The sequence below is a fragment of the Oncorhynchus masou genome, chromosome 12, assembly GCF_036934945.1.
Source record: "Oncorhynchus masou masou isolate Uvic2021 chromosome 12, UVic_Omas_1.1, whole genome shotgun sequence".
Classification (NCBI taxonomy): Eukaryota; Metazoa; Chordata; class Actinopteri; order Salmoniformes; family Salmonidae; genus Oncorhynchus; species Oncorhynchus masou.
The window spans coordinates 95816039-95836526 of record NC_088223.1 but is presented as its reverse complement, the minus strand read 5'-3'; the positions used below and the strand labels follow the sequence as shown (position 1 = coordinate 95836526).

At 49.4% G+C, this 20488-nt stretch overlaps 2 protein-coding genes across 2 annotated transcripts in view; both read right to left on the bottom strand.

The window, feature by feature from the left end:
* Positions 1-9373: 9373 nt before the first annotated feature.
* LOC135549257 (low affinity immunoglobulin epsilon Fc receptor-like) lies at positions 9374-10445 on the bottom strand. Its single transcript, XM_064979283.1, has 2 exons — positions 10364-10445; positions 9374-10238 (listed from the first exon to the last, which is right to left on the bottom strand). Exon 2 carries the CDS (start codon positions 10168-10170, stop codon positions 9883-9885), a length of 288 nt encoding a protein of 95 aa, XP_064835355.1. The 5' UTR covers positions 10171-10238; positions 10364-10445; the 3' UTR covers positions 9374-9882.
* A 19-nt stretch (positions 10446-10464) lies between these two features.
* The window catches only part of LOC135549442 (C-type lectin lectoxin-Phi1-like), a gene marked incomplete at its 3' end in the record, with an annotated part of 13205 nt that continues 3181 nt past the window's right edge, over positions 10465-20488 (bottom strand). The window contains exons 3-5 of the mRNA XM_064979410.1: positions 13478-13840; positions 10655-10821; positions 10465-10569 (exon numbers count right to left, since the gene is read on the bottom strand). Coding sequence (XP_064835482.1) covers positions 10465-10569; positions 10655-10821; positions 13478-13840 — 635 coding nt within the window. The remainder of the gene's footprint in view (positions 10570-10654; positions 10822-13477; positions 13841-20488) is intronic.

Genomic DNA, 20488 nt, shown 5'->3' with positions numbered 1-20488 from the left:
TATTTAGAATGGGCCCCACATATAGAGGATTCTATGTAGAATGGCCCCACATATAGAGGATTCTATGTAGAATGGCCCCACATATAGAGGATTCTATGTAGAATGGGCCCCATATATAGAGGTTTCTATGTAGAATGGGCCCCACATATAGAGGATTCTATGTAGAATGGCCCCACATATAGAGGATTCTATGTAGAATGGGCCCCACATATAGAGGTTTCTATGTAGAATGGGCCCCACATATAGAGGATTCTATGTAGAATGGGCCCCACATATAGAGGATTCTATGTAGATTGGGCCCCACATATAGAGGATTCTATGTAGAATGGGCCCCACATATAGAGGATTCTATGTAGAATGGGCCCCACATATAGAGGATTCTATTTAGAATGGGCCCCACATATAGAGGATTCTATGTAGAATGGCCCCACATATAGAGGATTCTATTTAGAATGGGCCCCACATATAGAGGTTTCTATGTAGAATGGGCCCCACATATAGAGGATTCTATGTAGAATGGCCCCACATATAGAGGATTCTATTTAGAATGGGCCCCACATATAGAGGATTCTATGTAGAATGGCCCCACATATAGAGGATTCTATTTAGAATGGGCCCCACATATAGAGGTTTCTATGTAGAATGGGCCCCACATATAGAGGTTTCTATGTAGAATGGCCCCACATATAGAGGTTTCTATGTAGAATGGGCCCCACATATAGAGGATTCTATGTAGAATGGCCCCACATATAGAGGATTCTATTTAGAATGGGCCCCACATATAGAGGATTCTATGTAGAATGGCCCCACATATAGAGGATTCTATGTAGAATGGGCCCCACATATAGAGGATTCTATGTAGAATGGCCCCACATATAGAGGATTCTATTTAGAATGGGCCCCACATATAGAGGATTCTATGTAGAATGGCCCCACATATAGAGGCTTCTATGTAGAATGGGCCCCACATATAGAGGATTCTATGTAGAATGGGCCCCACATATAGAGGTTTCTATGTAGAATGGGCCCCACATATAGAGGTTTCTATGTAGAATGGCCCCACATATAGAGGATTCTATGTAGAATGGGCCCCACATATAGAGGTTTCTATGTAGAATGGCCCCACATATAGAGGATTCTATGTAGAATGGGCCCCACATATAGAGGTTTCTATGTAGAATGGCCCCACATATAGAGGATTCTATGTAGAATGGGCCCCACATATAGAGGTTTCTATGTAGAATGGGCCCCACATATAGAGGTTTCTATTTAGAATGGGCCCACATATAGAGGATTCTATGTAGAATGGGCCCCACATATAGAGGTTTCTATGTAGAATGGCCCCACATATAGAGGATTCTATGTAGAATGGGCCCCACATATAGAGGTTTCTATGTAGAATGGGCCCCACATATAGAGGTTTCTATGTAGAATGGGCCCCACATATAGAGGTTTCTATGTAGAATGGGCCCCACATATAGAGGTTTCTATGTAGAAAGGGCCCCACATATAGAGGTTTCTATGTAGAATGGGCCCCATATATAGAGGATTCTATGTAGAATGGCCCCACATATAGAGGATTCTATGTAGAATGGGCCCCACATATAGAGGATTCTATGTAGAATGGGCCCCACATATAGAGGATTCTATGTAGAATGGCCCCACATATAGAGGATTCTATGTAGAATGGGCCCCACATATAGAGGTTTCTATGTAGAATGGGCCCCACATATAGAGGTTTCTATGTAGAATGGGCCCCACATATAGAGGTTTCTATGTAGAATGGGCCCCACATATAGAGGTTTCTATGTAGAATGGGCCCCACATATAGAGGATTCTATGTAGAATGGCCCCACATATAGAGGATTCTATGTAGAATGGGCCCCACATATAGAGGATTCTATGTAGAATGGGCCCCACATATAGAGGTTTCTATGTAGAATGGGCCCCACATATAGAGGTTTCTATGTAGAATGGGCCCCACATATAGAGGTTTCTATGTAGAATGGGCCCCACATATAGAGGATTCTATGTAGAATGGCCCCACATATAGAGGCTTCTATGTAGAATGGGCCCCACATATAGAGGATTCTATGTAGAATGGGCCCCACATATAGAGGTTTCTATGTAGAATGGCCCCACATATAGAGGATTCTATGTAGAATGGCCCCCACATATAGAGGTTTCTATGTAGAATGGGCCCCACATATAGAGGTTTCTATGTAGAATGGGCCCCACATATAGAGGTTTCTATGTAGAATGGGCCCCACATATAGAGGTTTCTATGTAGAAAGGGCCCCACATATAGAGGTTTCTATGTAGAATGGGCCCCATATATAGAGGATTCTATGTAGAATGGCCCCACATATAGAGGATTCTATGTAGAATGGGCCCCACATATAGAGGATTCTATGTAGAATGGGCCCCACATATAGAGGATTCTATGTAGAATGGGCCCCACATATAGAGGTTTCTATGTAGAATGGGCCCCACATATAGAGGATTCTATGTAGAATGGGCCCCACATATAGAGGTTTCTATGTAGAATGGGCCCACATATAGAGGATTCTATTTAGAATGGGCCCCACATATAGAGGTTTCTATGTAGAATGGGCCCCACATATAGAGGTTTCTATATAGAATGGGCCCCACATATAGAGGATTCTATGTAGAATGGGCCCCACATATAGAGGATTCTATGTAGAATGGGCCCCACATATAGAGGTTTCTATGTAGAATGGGCCCCACATATAGAGGTTTCTATGTAGAATGGGCCCCACATATAGAGGTTTCTATGTAGAATGGGCCCCACATATAGAGGATTCTATGTAGAATGGCCCCACATATAGAGGATTCTATGTAGAATGGGCCCCACATATAGAGGTTTCTATGTAGAATGGGCCCCACATATAGAGGTTTCTATGTAGAATGGGCCCCACATATAGAGTTTTCTATGTAGAATGGGCCCCACATATAGAGGTTTCTATGTAGAATGGGCCCCACATATAGAGGATTCTATGTAGAATGGCCCCACATATAGAGGATTCTATGTAGAATGGCCCCACATATAGAGGATTCTATGTAGAATGGGCCCCACATATAGAGGTTTCTATGTAGAATGGGCCCCACATATAGAGGTTTCTATGTAGAATGGGCCCCACATATAGAGGTTTCTATGAAGAATGGGCCCCACATATAGAGGTTTCTATGTAGAATGGGCCCCACATATAGAGGTTTCTATGAAATGGGCCCCACATATAGAGGTTTCTATGTAGAATGGGCCCCACATATAGAGGTTTCTATGTAGAATGGGCCCCACATATAGAGGTTTCTATGTAGAATGGGCCCCACATATAGAGGATTCTATGTAGAATGGGCCCCACATATAGAGGTTTCTATGTAGAATGGCCCCCACATATAGAGGTTTCTATGTAGAATGGGCCCCACATATAGAGGTTTCTATGTAGAATGGCCCCCACATATAGAGGTTTCTATGTAGAATGGGCCCCACATATAGAGGTTTCTATGTAGAATGGGCCCCACATATAGAGGTTTCTATGTAGAATGGGCCCCACATATAGAGGATTCTATGTAGAATGGGCCCCACATATAGAGGCTTCTATGTAGAATGGGCCCCACATATAGAGGTTTCTATGTAGAATGGCCCCCACATATAGAGGATTCTATGTAGAATGGGCCCCACATATAGAGGTTTCTATGTAGAATGGGCCCCACATATAGAGGATTCTATGTAGAATGGGCCCCACATATAGAGGTTTCTATGTAGAATGGGCCCCACATATAGAGGTTTCTATGTAGAATGGGCCCCACATATAGAGGATTCTATGTAGAATGGGCCCCACATATAGAGGATTCTATGTAGAATGGGCCCCACATATAGAGGATTCCATGTAGAATGGGCCCCACATATAGAGGTTTCTATGTAGAATGGGCCCCACATATAGAGGATTCTATGTAGAATGGCCCCACATATAGAGGTTTCTATGTAGAATGGGCCCCACATATAGAGGTTTCTATGTAGAATGGCCCCACATATAGAGGTTTCTATGTAGAATGGCCCCACATATAGAGGTTTCTATGTAGAATGGCCCCACATATAGAGGTTTCTATGTAGAATGGGCCCCACATATAGAGGATTCTATGTAGAATGGGCCCCACATATAGAGGTTTCTATGTAGAATGGGCCCCACATATAGAGGTTTCTATGTAGAATGGGCCCCACATATAGAGGTTTCTATGTAGAATGGCCCCACATATAGAGGTTTCTATGTAGAATGGGCCCCACATATAGAGGTTTCTATGTAGAATGGCCCCACATATAGAGGTTTCTATGTAGAATGGGCCCCACATATAGAGGTTTCTATGTAGAATGGCCCCCACATATAGAGGATTCTATGTAGAATGGGCCCCACATATAGAGGTTTCTATGTAGAATGGGCCCCACATATAGAGGATTCTATGTAGAATGGGCCCCACATATAGAGGTTTCTATGTAGAATGGGCCCCACATATAGAGGTTTCTATGTAGAATGGGCCCCACATATAGAGGATTCTATGTAGAATGGGCCCCACATATAGAGGATTCTATGTAGAATGGGCCCCACATATAGAGGATTCCATGTAGAATGGGCCCCACATATAGAGGTTTCTATGTAGAATGGCCCCACATATAGAGGTTTCTATGTAGAATGGCCCCACATATAGAGGTTTCTATGTAGAATGGGCCCCACATATAGAGGTTTCTATGTAGAATGGGCCCCACATATAGAGGTTTCTATGTAGAATGGGCCCCACATATAGAGGTTTCTATGTAGAATGGCCCCACATATAGAGGTTTCTATGTAGAATGGCCCCACATATAGAGGTTTCTATGTAGAATGGCCCCACATATAGAGGTTTCTATGTAGAATGGGCCCCACATATAGAGGTTTCTATGTAGAATGGGCCCACATATAGAGGTTTCTATGTAGAATGGGCCCCACATATAGAGGATTCTATGTAGAATGGGCCCCACATATAGAGGAGTCTATGTAGAATGGGCCCCACATATAGTGGTTTCTATGTAGAATGGGCCCACATATAGAGGATTCTATGTAGAATGGGCCCCACATATAGAGGTTTCTATGTAGAATGGGCCCCACATATAGAGGATTCTATGTAGAATGGGCCCCACATATAGAGGATTCTATGTAGAATGGGCCCCACATATAGAGGATTCTATGTAGAATGGGCCCCACATATAGAGGTTTCTATATAGAATGGGCCCCACATATAGAGGTTTCTATGTAGAATGGGCCCCACATATAGAGGTTTCTATATAGAATGGGCCCCACATATAGAGGTTTCTATGTAGAATGGGCCCCACATATAGAGGTTTCTATGTAGAATGGGCCCCACATATAGAGGTTTCTATATAGAATGGGCCCCACATATAGAGGTTTCTATGTAGAATGGCCCCACATATAGAGGTTTCTATGTAGAATGGGCCCCACATATAGAGGTTTCTATGTAGAATGGGCCCCACATATAGAGGTTTCTATGTAGAATGGGCCCCACATATAGAGGATTCTATGTAGAATGGGCCCCACATATAGAGGTTTCTATGTAGAATGGGCCCCACATATAGAGGTTTCTATGTAGAATGGGCCCCACATATAGAGGATTCTATGTAGAATGGGCCCCACATATAGAGGATTCTATGTAGAATGGGCCCCACATATAGAGGTTTCTATGTAGAATGGGCCCCACATATAGAGGTTTCTATGTAGAATGGGCCCCACATATAGAGGTTTCTATGTAGAATGGCCCCACATATAGAGGTTTCTATGTAGAATGGGCCCCACATATAGAGGTTTCTATGTAGAATGGGCCCCACATATAGAGGTTTCTATGTAGAATGGGCCCCACATATAGAGGTTTCTATGTAGAATGGGCCCCACATATAGAGGATTCTATGTAGAATGGGCCCCACATATAGAGGTTTCTATGTAGAATGGGCCCCACATATAGAGGTTTCTATGTAGAATGGGCCCCACATATAGAGGATTCTATGTAGAATGGCCCCACATATAGAGGTTTCTATGTAGAATGGCCCCACATATAGAGGTTTCTATGTAGAATGGGCCCCACATATAGAGGTTTCTATGTAGAATGGCCCCACATATAGAGGTTTCTATGTAGAATGGGCCCCACATATAGAGGATTCTATGTAGAATGGGCCCCACATATAGAGGATTCTATGTAGAATGGGCCCCACATATAGTGGTTTCTATGTAGAATGGGCCCACATATAGAGGATTCTATGTAGAATGGGCCCCACATATAGAGGTTTCTATGTAGAATGGGCCCCACATATAGAGGATTCTATGTAGAATGGGCCCCACATATAGAGGATTCTATGTAGAATGGGCCCCACATATAGAGGATTCTATGTAGAATGGGCCCCACATATAGAGGTTTCTATATAGAATGGGCCCCACATATAGAGGTTTCTATGTAGAATGGGCCCCACATATAGAGGTTTCTATATAGAATGGGCCCCACATATAGAGGTTTCTATGTAGAATGGGCCCCACATATAGAGGTTTCTATGTAGAATGGGCCCCACATATAGAGGTTTCTATGTAGAATGGGCCCCACATATAGATATCCCATGTTGTTTTCACCCCTTACCCCAACCGCACAATGCATCTCAATAACGGAACAGAACATAGTTTGAAAAGTTTTTATTGAAACACAGATTCTTGCAGTTTTATCATCACACCACCAGGGAGTGCTGCAGGATGATTTATGTTCCCTTAAAGATTTATGTTCCCTCAGTGATTCAAGTTCCCTCAGTGATTCAAGTTCCCTTAATTTGTAAGTCGCTCTGGATAAGAGCGTCTGCCAAATGACTTAAATGTAAATGTAAAATGTAGTGATTCAAGTTCCCTTAATGATTTAAGGTCCCTTAATGCTTTATCAAATCAAAGCAAATGTATTTATATAGCCCTTCTTACATCAGCTGATGTCACAAAGTTCTGTACAGAAACCCAGCCTAAAACCCCAAACAGCAAGCAATGCAGGTGTAGTAGAACGGTGGCTAGGAAAAACTCCGTAGAAAGGCCAGAACCTAGGAAGAAACCAAGAGAGGAACCAGGCTATGAGGGGTGGCCAGTCCTCTTCTTTATGTTCCCTTTAAGTCTGTACCCTTAATTTCCTGAATGTTGGACCAGTGGTTTTAGAAGATACTGACTTTAATACCAAAGTTCTACCACCTTTATTTAGTCCATGATTTTAGTCCATGTTGCAGCTAATGTAATTTAGCACTAATTTAAAATCAACATGCATATAGGTGGCAGGGAAGTCAAGCGCAGGAGAGTCAAACGGAGTGTAAAATGGAGTCTTTTAATAAAGTTAACGGAGTATGCTCCATAACACTAAATGTACACAAACAAACATGGGTACGAGGACCCGACGCGCACCTATACAACATCACACTACACTGACAATAAACAATCTCTGACAAAGACATGAGGGGAAACAGAGGGTTAAATACACAACAGGTAATGAATGGGATTGAAAACAGGTGTGTGGGAAGACAAGACAAAACCAATGGAAAATGAAAAAATAATCAATGATGGCTAGAAGACCGGTGACGTCGAACGCCGATCACCGCCCGAATAAGGAGAGGCAACGACTTCGGAAGAAGTCGTGACAGACCTCTCTGATGAGAGTAGGCTACCCGCCCTGTTGGGGGAGGCAGCAGAAAGAGAGAGACCTCTCTGATGAGAGTAGGCTACCCGTCCTGTTGGGGGAGGACGCAGAGAGAGAGAGAGACCTCTCTGATGAGAGTAGGCTACCCGCCCTGTTGGGGGAGGCAGCAGAAAGAGAGAGAGACCTCTCTGATGAGAGTAGGCTACCCGCCCTGTTGGGGGAGGCAGCAGAAAGAGAGAGAGACCTCTCTGATGAGAGTAGGCTACCCGCCCTGTTGGGGGAGGACGCAGAGAGAGAGAGAGAGACCTCTCTGATGAGAGTAGGCTACCCGTCCTGTTGGGGGAGGACGCAGAGAGAGAGAGAGACCTCTCTGATGAGAGTAGGCTACCCGTCCTGTTGGGGAGGACGCAGAGAGAGAGACCCTCTCTGATGAGAGTAGGCTACCCGTCCTGTTGGGGGAGGACGCAGAGAGAAAGAGAGACCTCTCTGATGAGAGTAGGCTACCCGTCCTGTTGGGGGAGGACGCAGAGAGAGAGAGAGACCTCTCTGATGAGGATAGGCTACCCGTCCTGTTGGGGGAGGACGCAGAGAGAGAGAGAGACCTCTCTGATGAGAGTAGGCTACCCGTCCTGTTGGGGGAGGACGCAGAGAGAGAGAGAGACCTCTCTGATGAGGATAGGCTACCCGTCCTGTTGGGGAGGACGCAGAGAGAGAGAGACCTCTCTGATGAGGATAGGCTACCCGTCCTGTTGGGGGAGGACGCAGAGAGAGAGAGAGACCTCTCTGATGAGGATAGGCTACCCGTCCTGTTGGGGAGGACGCAGAGAGAGAGAGAGACCTCTCTGATGAGGATAGGCTACCCGTCCTGTTGGGGGAGGACGCAGAGAGAGAGAGAGACCTCTCTGATGAGAGTAGGCTACCCGTCCTGTTGGGGGAGGACGCAGAGAGAGAGAGAGACCTCTCTGATGAGAGTAGGCTACCCGTCCTGTTGGGGGAGGACGCAGAGAGAGAGAGAGACCTCTCTGATGAGAGTAGGCTACCCGTCCTGTTGGGGGAGGACGCAGAGAGAGAGAGAGACCTCTCTGATGAGGATAGGCTACCCGTCCTGTTGGGGGAGGACGCAGAGAGAGAGAGAGACCTCTCTGATGAGAGTAGGCTACCCGTCCTGTTGGGGGAGGACGCAGAGAGAGAGAGAGACCTCTCTGATGAGAGTAGGCTAGCCGTCCTGTTGGGGGAGGATGCAGAGAGAGAGACCTCTCTGATGAGGATAGGCTACCCGTCCTGTTGGGGAAGGACGCAGAGAGAGAGAGAGACCTCTCTGATGAGAGTAGGCTACCCGTCCTGTTGGGGGAGGACGCAGAGAGAGAGAGACCTCTCTGATGAGAGTAGGCTGCCCGTCCTGTTGGGGGAGGACGGAGAGAGAGACCTCTCTGATGAGAGTAGGCTACCCGTCCTGTTGGGGGAGGACGCAGAGAGAGAGAGACCTCTCTGATGAGAGTAGGCTACCCGTCCTGTTGGGGGAGGACGCAGAGAGAGAGACCTCTCTGATGAGAGTAGGCTACCCGTCCTGTTGGGGGAGGACGCAGAGAGAGAGAGAGACCTCTCTGATGAGAGTAGGCTACCCGTCCTGTTGGGGGAGGACGCAGAGAGAGAGACCTCTCTGATGAGGATAGGCTACCCGTCCTGTTGGGGGAGGACGCAGAGAGAGAGAGAGACCTCTCTGATGAGAGTAGGCTACCCGTCCTGTTGGGGGAGGACGCAGAGAGAGAGAGAGACCTCTCTGATGAGAGTAGGCTACCCGTCCTGTTGGGGGAGGACGCAGAGAGAGAGCGAGACCTCTCTGATGAGAGTAGGCTACCCGTCATGTTGGGGGAGGACGCAGAGAGCTGTGGGTTGGCAGCTCACTACATTGCTGCCTGCCATAAGATGAGGGACAGTGTCTGACAGACCAATCAACCTGCTCATGTCCTCTACTGTATGCTTATTGTTATTGTTCAATGTGTTGGTTATTGTGACCCTTGGTTATTGTTGTTATTGTTGACATTTAGATTCTTATTATATTAATATTGTAAATATCCAAAGTAATCTTTGGCAATATGTACATTGTTACATCATGCCAATAAAGCACATTGAATTGAGAGATTAAAAACAGATTAAATCTGACCATCACACTTTGCTGCAGATGAAGTTGAATCTCTCAGTCTCAGGCAGGGCCACCCACTTCCCCCCGTCTCTCTCTATGGCCCCCGTGTTCCCAGACTGCTCCTTGCTGGTGTTGTAGCCCTCCCCGTCAGCCCAGTTGTGGTAGCAGGACTCTTCTCCACTGACCCAGAACCAGAAGTCCAGAGTGCAGGTGTACCTCAGGCCCAGCCAGACGAAGGGACTGGAGGCCATCTTGGCTTTCTGTCGGACCCAGTGCTGAATGCTGTGGTTGTGGACAGACACCAGCTCCATGTCCCGGTCTCTGCAGTACCTCAAGGCTTCTGACCACGTCTTGTTCTCTGAAACCAGAACCAGTTTATCTGGAGGAAGAGACAGATATGGAGATTCATGCTGAATATTCACCAAATAACTTTCATTCTAAAGTAAATTTGCATTTTTTTAATGAATATGTATCTAACCCCCACCCCCCCCCTTCTCCCCTCACCATCATAGCAGATAAAATGATTTTTGGTGATACAGCTGTGATCATTCCACTCTCCAGATGGGAACTTAACTTCCACACAGAGCTCTCCATGCTTTTTTTCCCTCAGCTGCCCCGTTTGGCTCGCCTGCCATCCAGTTTCTGAAGGTTGAGCCACTCTGGTCAGACCACCTCCAGTCTCTATACAGGCCGATCCACACCACCTCTCCCTGTCAATGTTTTGAAAATGCTGATTATGATTTTAACACGGTGCTCAAAGTGCAAAACAAATTAGTTGAAGTGGAGTGAGCTTGCCTGTATGGCCTGCTGTATGGTGTTCTGTATGGCCTTCTGTATGGTGTTATTATCTGCTTCACTCAACACACTGGCCAGGTCCTTATGGTTCTTCTGACAGTAGCGCTGAGCCTCACTCCAAGTCTTCTCTTCAGTGACGAGGATGTACTGACAAGTGAGAGTTTTGTCTATTTGAAAGAACAGAAGGAATATAAGAAGAGAAGAGATATAAATAAACCTGATACAATGAAGACAAGTTCATACAGACAAACACATGTCTGGAAATAAACCGGTAGAATAAATAATAATAAATAAAATATCAATCTGTTGACTGAATCCAAACTCTTTGGTGTTTGACTGGTTGACAACCAGAAAGATGGAAGGACAGACAGTGAAAAGGTTGACTGACAGGAGAGATGACTGACAGGGGAGATGACTGACAGGGGAGTTGACTGACAGGGAGATGACTGACAGGAGAGATGACTGACAGGGAGATGACTGACAGGAGAGATGACTGACAGGGGAGATGACTGACAGGGGAGATGACTGACAGGAGAGATGACTGACAGGGGAGATGACTGACAGGGGAGTTGACTGACAGGGGAGATGACTGACAGGGGAGATGACTGACAGGAGAGATGACTGACAGGGAGATGACTGACAGGAGAGATGACTGACAGGGAGATGACTGACAGGAGAGATGACTGACAGGGAGATGACTGACAGGAGAGATGACTGACAGGGAGATGACTGACAGGAGAGATGACTGACAGGGGAGTTGACTGACAGGGAGATGACTGACAGGAGAGATGACTGACAGGAGAGATGACTGACAGGGAGATGACTGACAGGAGAGATGACTGACAGGGGAGATGACTGACAGGGGAGATGACTGACAGGGGAGCTGACTGACAGGAGAGATGACTGACAGGGGAGCTGACTGACAGGGGAGATGACTGACAGGAGAGATGACTGACAGGGGAGATGACTGACAGGGGAGATGACTGACAGGGGAGATGACTGACAGGGGAGATGACTGACAGGGAAGATGACTGACAGGGGAGATGACTGACAGGGAGATGACTGACAGGGGAGATGACTGACAGGGGAGATGACTGACAGGGAAGATGACTGACAGGGGAGATGACTGACAGGGAGATGACTGACAGGAGAGATGACTGACAGGGAGATGACTGACAGGGAGATGACTGACAGGAGAGATGACTGACAGGGGAGATGACTGACAGGGGAGATGACTGACAGGGGAGATGACTGACAGGGGAGTTGACTGACAGGAGAGATGACTGACAGGGGAGATGACTGACAGGAGAGATGACTGACAGGGGAGATGACTGACAGGGGAGATGACTGACAGGGGAGATGACTGACAGGGGAGATGACTGACAGGAGAGATGACTGACAGGGAGATGACTGACAGGAGAGATGACTGACAGGAGAGATGACTGACAGGGAGATGACTGACAGGAGAGATGACTGACAGGGGAGATGACTGACAGGGGAGATGACTGACAGGAGAGATGACTGACAGGGGAGATGACTGACAGGGGAGTTGACTGACAGGGGAGATGACTGACAGGGGAGATGACTGACAGGGGAGATGACTGACAGGGAAGATGACTGACAGGGGAGATGACTGACAGGGAGATGACTGACAGGGGAGATGACTGACAGGGAGATGACTGACAGGAGAGATGACTGACAGGGGAGATGACTGACAGGGGAGATGACTGACAGGAGAGATGACTGACAGGGGAGATGACTGACAGGGAGATGACTGACAGGAGAGATGACTGACAGGGAGATGACTGACAGGAGAGATGACTGACAGGGAGATGACTGACAGGAGAGATGACTGACAGGGGAGTTGACTGACAGGGAGATGACTGACAGGAGAGATGACTGACAGGAGAGATGACTGACAGGGAGATGACTGACAGGAGAGATGACTGACAGGGGAGATGACTGACAGGGGAGATGACTGACAGGGGAGCTGACTGACAGGAGAGATGACTGACAGGGGAGCTGACTGACAGGGGAGATGACTGACAGGAGAGATGACTGACAGGGGAGATGACTGACAGGGGAGATGACTGACAGGGGAGATGACTGACAGGGAAGATGACTGACAGGGGAGATGACTGACAGGAGAGATGACTGACAGGGGAGATGACTGACAGGGGAGATGACTGACAGGGGAGATGACTGACAGGGGAGATGACTGACAGGAGAGATGACTGACAGGGAGATGACTGACAGGGGAGTTGACTGACAGGGGAGCTGACTGACAGGAGAGATGACTGACAGGGGAGATGACTGACAGGGGAGATGACTGACAGGGGAGATGACTGACAGGAGAGATGACTGACAGGGGAGATGACTGACAGGGGAGATGACTGACAGGGGAGATGACTGACAGGGGAGATGACTGACGGGGAAGATGACTGACAGGGGAGATGACTGACAGGGGAGATGACTGACAGGGAGATGACTGACAGGGAGATGACTGACAGGGGAGATGACTGACAGGGAAGATGACTGACAGGGGAGATGACTGACAGGGGAGATGACTGACAGGGGAGATGACTGACAGGGGAGATGACTGACAGGGGAGATGACTGACGGGGAAGATGACTGACAGGGGAGATGACTGACAGGGGAGATGACTGACAGGGGAGATGACTGACGGGGAAGATGACTGACAGGGGAGATGACTGACAGGGGAGATGACTGACAGGGGAGCTGACTGACAGGGAGATGACTGACAGGGGAGATGACTGACAGGGGAGATGACTGACAGGGGAGATGACTGACAGGGGAACTCACCATAGCAGACAAAATGATGTTGTTCACCACAGTTCGCATCATGCCAAAGCCCATTTTTCATCCACACACAGGACTCATTGTTGTTTCCATTATTTGGTTGGCCTGCGTCCCAAAACCCTACCTTCCCTAATTCTGTGTCTCCCAGAGACCACCTCCAGCTGGTGTTATACAACCCTATCCAGGCTGGTACAGTTAATAACTCAGCCTTTACTGTGTTTTTGAGCCTGTTCATATCTGCCATGTCGTCTATGGAGGCCAGGTCAGTGTGGTTCTGTCTGCAGTAACTCTGAGCTTCAGTCCAGCTTTTATTGATGTTCACAAAGTGGAACTGATGAGAGAGGCATGAGGGGAGGATGGACAGCCCTGTGGAGAACAAAGCAACACTATGAGGGGAGGATGGACAGCCCTGTGGAGAACAAAGCAACACTATGAGGGGAGGATGGACAGCCCTGTGGAGAACACACCAACACTATGAGGGGAGGATGGACAGCCCTGTGGAGAACACACCAACACTATGAGAGGAGGATGGACAGCCCTGTGGAGAACACACCAACACTATGAGAGGAGGATGGGCAGCCCTGTGGAGAACACACCAACACTATGAGAGGAGGATGGACAGCCCTGTGGAGAACACACCAACACTATGAGAGGAGGATGGACAGCCCTGTGGAGAACACACCAACACTATGAGGGAGGATGGACAGCCCTGTGGAGAACACACCAACACTATGAGGGGAGGATGGACAGCCCTGTGGAGAACACACCAACACTATGAGGGGAGGATGGACAGCCCTGTGGAGAACACACCAACACTATGAGAGGAGGATGGACAGCCCTGTGGAGAACACACCAACACTATGAGGGGAGGATGGACAGCCCTGTGGAGAACACACCAACACTATGAGGGGAGGATGGACAGCCCTGTGGAGAACACACCAACACTATGAGAGGAGGATGGACAGCCCTGTGGAGAACAAAGCAACACTATGAGGGAGGAGGATGGACAGCCCTGTGGAGAACAAAGCAACACTATGAGAGGAGGATGGACAGCCCTGTGGAGAACACACCAACACTATGAGGGGAGGATGGACAGCCCTGTGGAGAACAAAGCAACACTATGAGGGGAGGATGGACAGCCCTGTGGAGAACACACCAACACTATGAGGGGAGGATGGACAGCCCTGTGGAGAACACACCAACACTATGAGAGGAGGATGGACAGCCCTGTGGAGAACACACCAACACTATGAGAGGAGGATGGACAGCCCTGTGGAGAACACACCAACACTATGAGAGGAGGATGGACAGCCCTGTGGAGAACACACCAACACTATGAGGGGAGGATGGACAGCCCTGTGGAGAACACACCAACACTATGAGAGGAGGAGGATGGACAGCCCTGTGGAGAACACACCAACACTATGAGGGGAGGATGGACAGCCCTGTGGAGAACACACCAACACTATGAGAGGAGGATGGACAGCCCTGTGGAGCAACCAACACTATGAGAGGAGGATGGACAGCCCTGTGGAGAACACAACAACACTATGAGAGGAGGATGGACAGCCCTGTGGAGAACACACCAACACTATGAGGGGAGGATGGACAGCCCTGTGGAGAACACACCAACACTATGAGAGGAGGAGGATGGACAGCCCTGTGGAGAACACACCAACACTATGAGAGGAGGATGGACAGCCCTGTGGAGAACACACCAACACTATGAGAGGAGGATGGACAGCCCTGTGGAGAACACACCAACACTATGAGGGGAGGATGGACAGCCCTGTGGAGAACACACCAACACTATGAGGGGAGGATGGACAGCCCTGTGGAGAACACACCAACACTATGAGGGGAGGATGGACAGCCCTGTGGAGAACACACCAACACTATGAGAGGAGGATGGACAGCCCTGTGGAGAACACACCAACACTATGAGAGGAGGAGGATGGACAGCCCTGTGGAGAACACACCAACACTATGAGGGGAGGATGGACAGCCCTGTGGAGAACCAACCAACACTATGAGAGGAGGATGGACAGCCCTGTGGAGAACCAACCAACACTATGAGAGGAGGATGGACAGCCCTGTGGAGAACACACCAACACTATGAGGGGAGGATGGACAGCCCTGTGGAGAACACACCAACACTATGAGAGGAGGATGGACAGCCCTGTGGAGAACACACCAACACTATGAGAGGAGGATGGACAGCCCTGTGGAGAACACACCAACACTATGAGGGAGGATGGACAGCCCTGTGGAGAACACACCAACACTATGAGAGGAGGATGGACAGCCCTGTGGAGAACACACCAACACTATGAGAGGAGGATGGACAGCCCTGTGGAGAACACACCAACACTATGAGAGGAGGATGGACAGCCCTGTGGAGAACACACCAACACTATGAGAGGAGGATGAACAGCCCTGTGGAGAACACACCAACACTATGAGAGGAGGATGGACAGCCCTGTGGAGAACACACCAACACTATGAGAGGAGGATGGACAGCCCTGTGGAGAACACACCAACACTATGAGGGGAGGAGGATGGACAGCCCTGTGGAGAACACACCAACACTATGAGAGGAGGATGGACAGCCCTGTGGAGAACACACCAACACTATGAGAGGAGGATGGACAGCCCTGTGGAGAACACACCAACACTATGAGAGGAGGATGGACAGCCCTGTGGAGAACACACCAACACTATGAGAGGAGGATGGACAGCCCTGTGGAGAACACACCAACACTATGAGAGGAGGATGGACAGCCCTGTGGAGAACACACCAACACTATGAGAGGAGGATGGACAGCCCTGTGGAGAACCAACCAACACTATGAGAGGAGGATGGACAGCCCTGTGGAGAACACACCAACACTATGAGAGGAGGATGGACAGCCCTGTGGAGAACACACCAACACTATGAGAGGAGGATGGACAGCCCTGTGGAGAACCAACCAACACTATGAGAGGAGGATGGACAGCCCTGTGGAGAACACACCAACACTATGAGAGGAGGATGGACAGCCCTGTGGAGAACACACCAACACTATGAGGGGAGGAGGATGGACAGCCCTGTGGAGAACACACCAACACTATGAGGGGAGGATGGACAGCCCTGTGGAGAACACACCAACACTATGAGAGGAGGAGGATGGACAGCCCTGTGGAGAACACACCAACACTATGAGAGGAGGATGGACAGCCCTGTGGAGAACACACCAACACTATGAGAGGAGGAGGATGGACAGCCCTGTGGAGAACACACCAACACTATGAGAGGAGGATGGACAGCCCTGTGGAGAACACACCAACACTATGAGAGGAGGATGGACAGCCCTGTGGAGAACCAACCAACACTATGAGAGGAGGATGGACAGCCCTGTGGAGAACACACCAACACTATGAGAGGAGGATGGACAGCCCTGTGGAGAACACACCAACACTATGAGAGGAGGATGGACAGCCCTGTGGAGAACACACCAACACTATGAGAGGAGGATGGACAGCCCTGTGGAGAACACACCAACACTATGAGAGGAGGATGGACAGCCCTGTGGAGAACACACCAACACTATGAGAGGAGGATGGACAGCCCTGTGGAGAACACACCAACACTATGAGGGGAGGATGGACAGCCCTGTGGAGAACACACCAACACTATGAGAGGAGGATGGACAGCCCTGTGGAGAACACACCAACACTATGAGAGGAGGATGGACAGCCCTGTGGAGAACACACCAACACTATGAGAGGAGGATGGACAGCCCTGTGGAGAACACACCAACACTATGAGAGGAGGATGATGGACAGCCCTGTGGAGAACACACCAACACTATGAGAGGAGGAGGATGGACAGCCCTGTGGAGAACACACCAACACTATGAGAGGAGGAGGATGGACAGCCCTGTGGAGAACACACCAACACTATGAGAGGAGGATGGACAGCCCTGTGGAGAACACACCAACACTATGAGAGGAGGATGGACAGCCCTGTGGAGAACACACCAACACTATGAGAGGAGGATGGACAGCCCTGTGGAGAACAAAGCAACACTATGAGGGGAGGATGGACAGCCCTGTGGAGAACAAAGCAACACTATGAGAGGAGGATGGACAGCCCTGTGGAGAACACACCAACACTATGAGGGGAGGATGGACAGCCCTGTGGAGAACACACCAACACTATGAGAGGAGGATGGACAGCCCTGTGGAGAACACACCAACACTATGAGAGGAGGATGGACAGCCCTGTGGAGAACACACCAACACTATGAGAGGAGGATGGACAGCCCTGTGGAGAACACACCAACACTATGAGAGGAGGATGGACAGCCCTGTGGAGAACACACCAACACTATGAGGGGAGGATGGACAGCCCTGTGGAGAACACACCAACACTATGAGAGGAGGATGGACAGCCCTGTGGAGAACACACCAACACTATGAGAGGAGGATGGACAGCCCTGTGGAGAACACACCAACACTATGAGAGGAGGAGGATGGACAGCCCTGTGGAGAACACACCAACACTATGAGAGGAGGATGGACAGCCCTGTGGAGAACACACCAACACTATGAGAGGAGGAGGATGGACAGCCCTGTGGAGAACACACCAACACTATGAGAGGAGGATGGACAGCCCTGTGGAGAACACACCAACACTATGAGAGGAGGATGGACAGCCCTGTGGAGAACACACCAACACTATGAGAGGAGGATGGACAGCCCTGTGGAGAACCAACCAACACTATGAGAGGAGGATGGACAGCCCTGTGGAGAACACACCAACACTATGAGAGGAGGATGGACAGCCCTGTGGAGAACACACCAACACTATGAGAGGAGAATGGACAGCCCTGTGGAGAACACACCAACACTATGAGAGGAGGATGGACAGCCCTGTGGAGAACACACCAACACTATGAGAGGAGGATGGACAGCCCTGTGGAGAACACACCAACACTATGAGAGGAGGATGGACAGCCCTGTGGAGAACACACCAACACTATGAGGGGAGGATGGACAGCCCTGTGGAGAACACACCAACACTATGAGAGGAGGATGGACAGCCCTGTGGAGAACACACCAACACTATGAGAGGAGGATGGACAGCCCTGTGGAGAACACACCAACACTATGAGAGGAGGATGGACAGCCCTGTGGAGAACACACCAACACTATGAGAGGAGGATGATGGACAGCCCTGTGGAGAACACACCAACACTATGAGAGGAGGAGGATGGACAGCCCTGTGGAGAACACACCAACACTATGAGAGGAGGATGGACAGCCCTGTGGAGAACACACCAACACTATGAGAGGAGGATGGACAGCCCTGTGGAGAACACACCAACACTATGAGAGGAGGATGGACAGCCCTGTGGAGAACACACCAACACTATGAGAGGAGGATGGACAGCCCTGTGGAGAACAAAGCAACACTATGAGGGGAGGATGGACAGCCCTGTGGAGAACAAAGCAACACTATGAGAGGAGGATGGACAGCCCTGTGGAGAACACACCAACACTATGAGGGGAGGATGGACAGCCCTGTGGAGAACACACCAACACTATGAGAGGAGGAGGATGGACAGCCCTGTGGAGAACACACCAACACTATGAGAGGAGGATGGACAGCCCTGTGGAGAACACACCAACACTATGAGAGGAGGATGGACAGCCCTGTGGAGAACACACCAACACTATGAGAGGAGGATGGACAGCCCTGTGGAGAACACACCAACACTATGAGAGGATGATGGACAGCCCTGTGGAGAACACACCAACACTATGAGGGGAGGATGGACAGCCCTGTGGAGAACACACCAACACTATGAGAGGAGGATGGACAGCCCTGTGGAGAACACACCAACACTATGAGAGGAGGAGGATGGACAGCCCTGTGGAGAACACACCAACACTATGAGAGGAGGATGGACAGCCCTGTGGAGAACACACCAACACTATGAGGGGAGGATGGACAGCCCTGTGGAGAACACACCAACACTATGAGAGGAGGATGGACAGCCCTGTGGAGAACACACCAACACTATGAGAGGAGGATGGACAGCCCTGTGGAGAACACACCAACACTATGAGAGGAGGATGGACAGCCCTGTGGAGAACACACCAACACTATTAGAGGAGGATGGACAGCCCTGTGGAGAACACACCAACACTATGAGGGGAGGATGGACAGCCCTGTGGAGAACACACCAACACTATGAGGGGAGGATGGACAGCCCTGTGGAGAACAAACCAACACTATGAGAGGAGGATGGACAGCCCTGTGGAGAACACACCAACACTATGAGAGGAGGATGGACAGCCCTGTGGAGAACACACCAACACTATGAGAGGAGGATGGACAGCCCTGTGGAGAACACACCAACACTATGAGGGGAGGATGGACAGCCCTGTGGAGAACACACCAACACTATTAGAGGAGGATGGACAGCCCTGTGGAGAACACACCAACACTATGAGGGGAGGATGGACAGCCCTGTGGAGAACACACCAACACTATGAGGGGAGGATGGACAGCCCTGTGGAGAACACACCAACACTATGAGAGGAGGAGGATGGACAGCCCTGTGGAGAACACACCAACACTATGAGAGGAGGAGGATGGACAGCCCTGTGGAGAACACACCAACACTATGAGAGGAGGATGGACAGCCCTGTGGAGAACACACCAACACTATGAGAGGAGGATGGACAGCCCTGTGGAGAACACACCAACACTATGAGAGGAGGATGGACAGCCCTGTGGAGAACACACCAACACTTTGAGGGGAGGATGGACAGCCCTGTGGAGAACACACCGACACTATGAGAGGAGGATGGACAGCCCTGTGGAGAACACACCAACACTATGAGAGGTTGATGGACAGCCCTGTGGAGAACACACCAACACTATGAGAGGAGGATGGACAGCCCTGTGGAGAACACACCAACACTATGAGGGGAGGATGGACAGCCCTGTGGAGAACACACCAA

Bases quoted from the DNA above. Each gene is read 5' to 3' on its own strand.
- LOC135549257 (XM_064979283.1), bottom strand. From the start codon at position 10,170: ATGGAGCTGGTGTCTGTCCACAACCACAGCATTCAGCACTGGGTCCGA.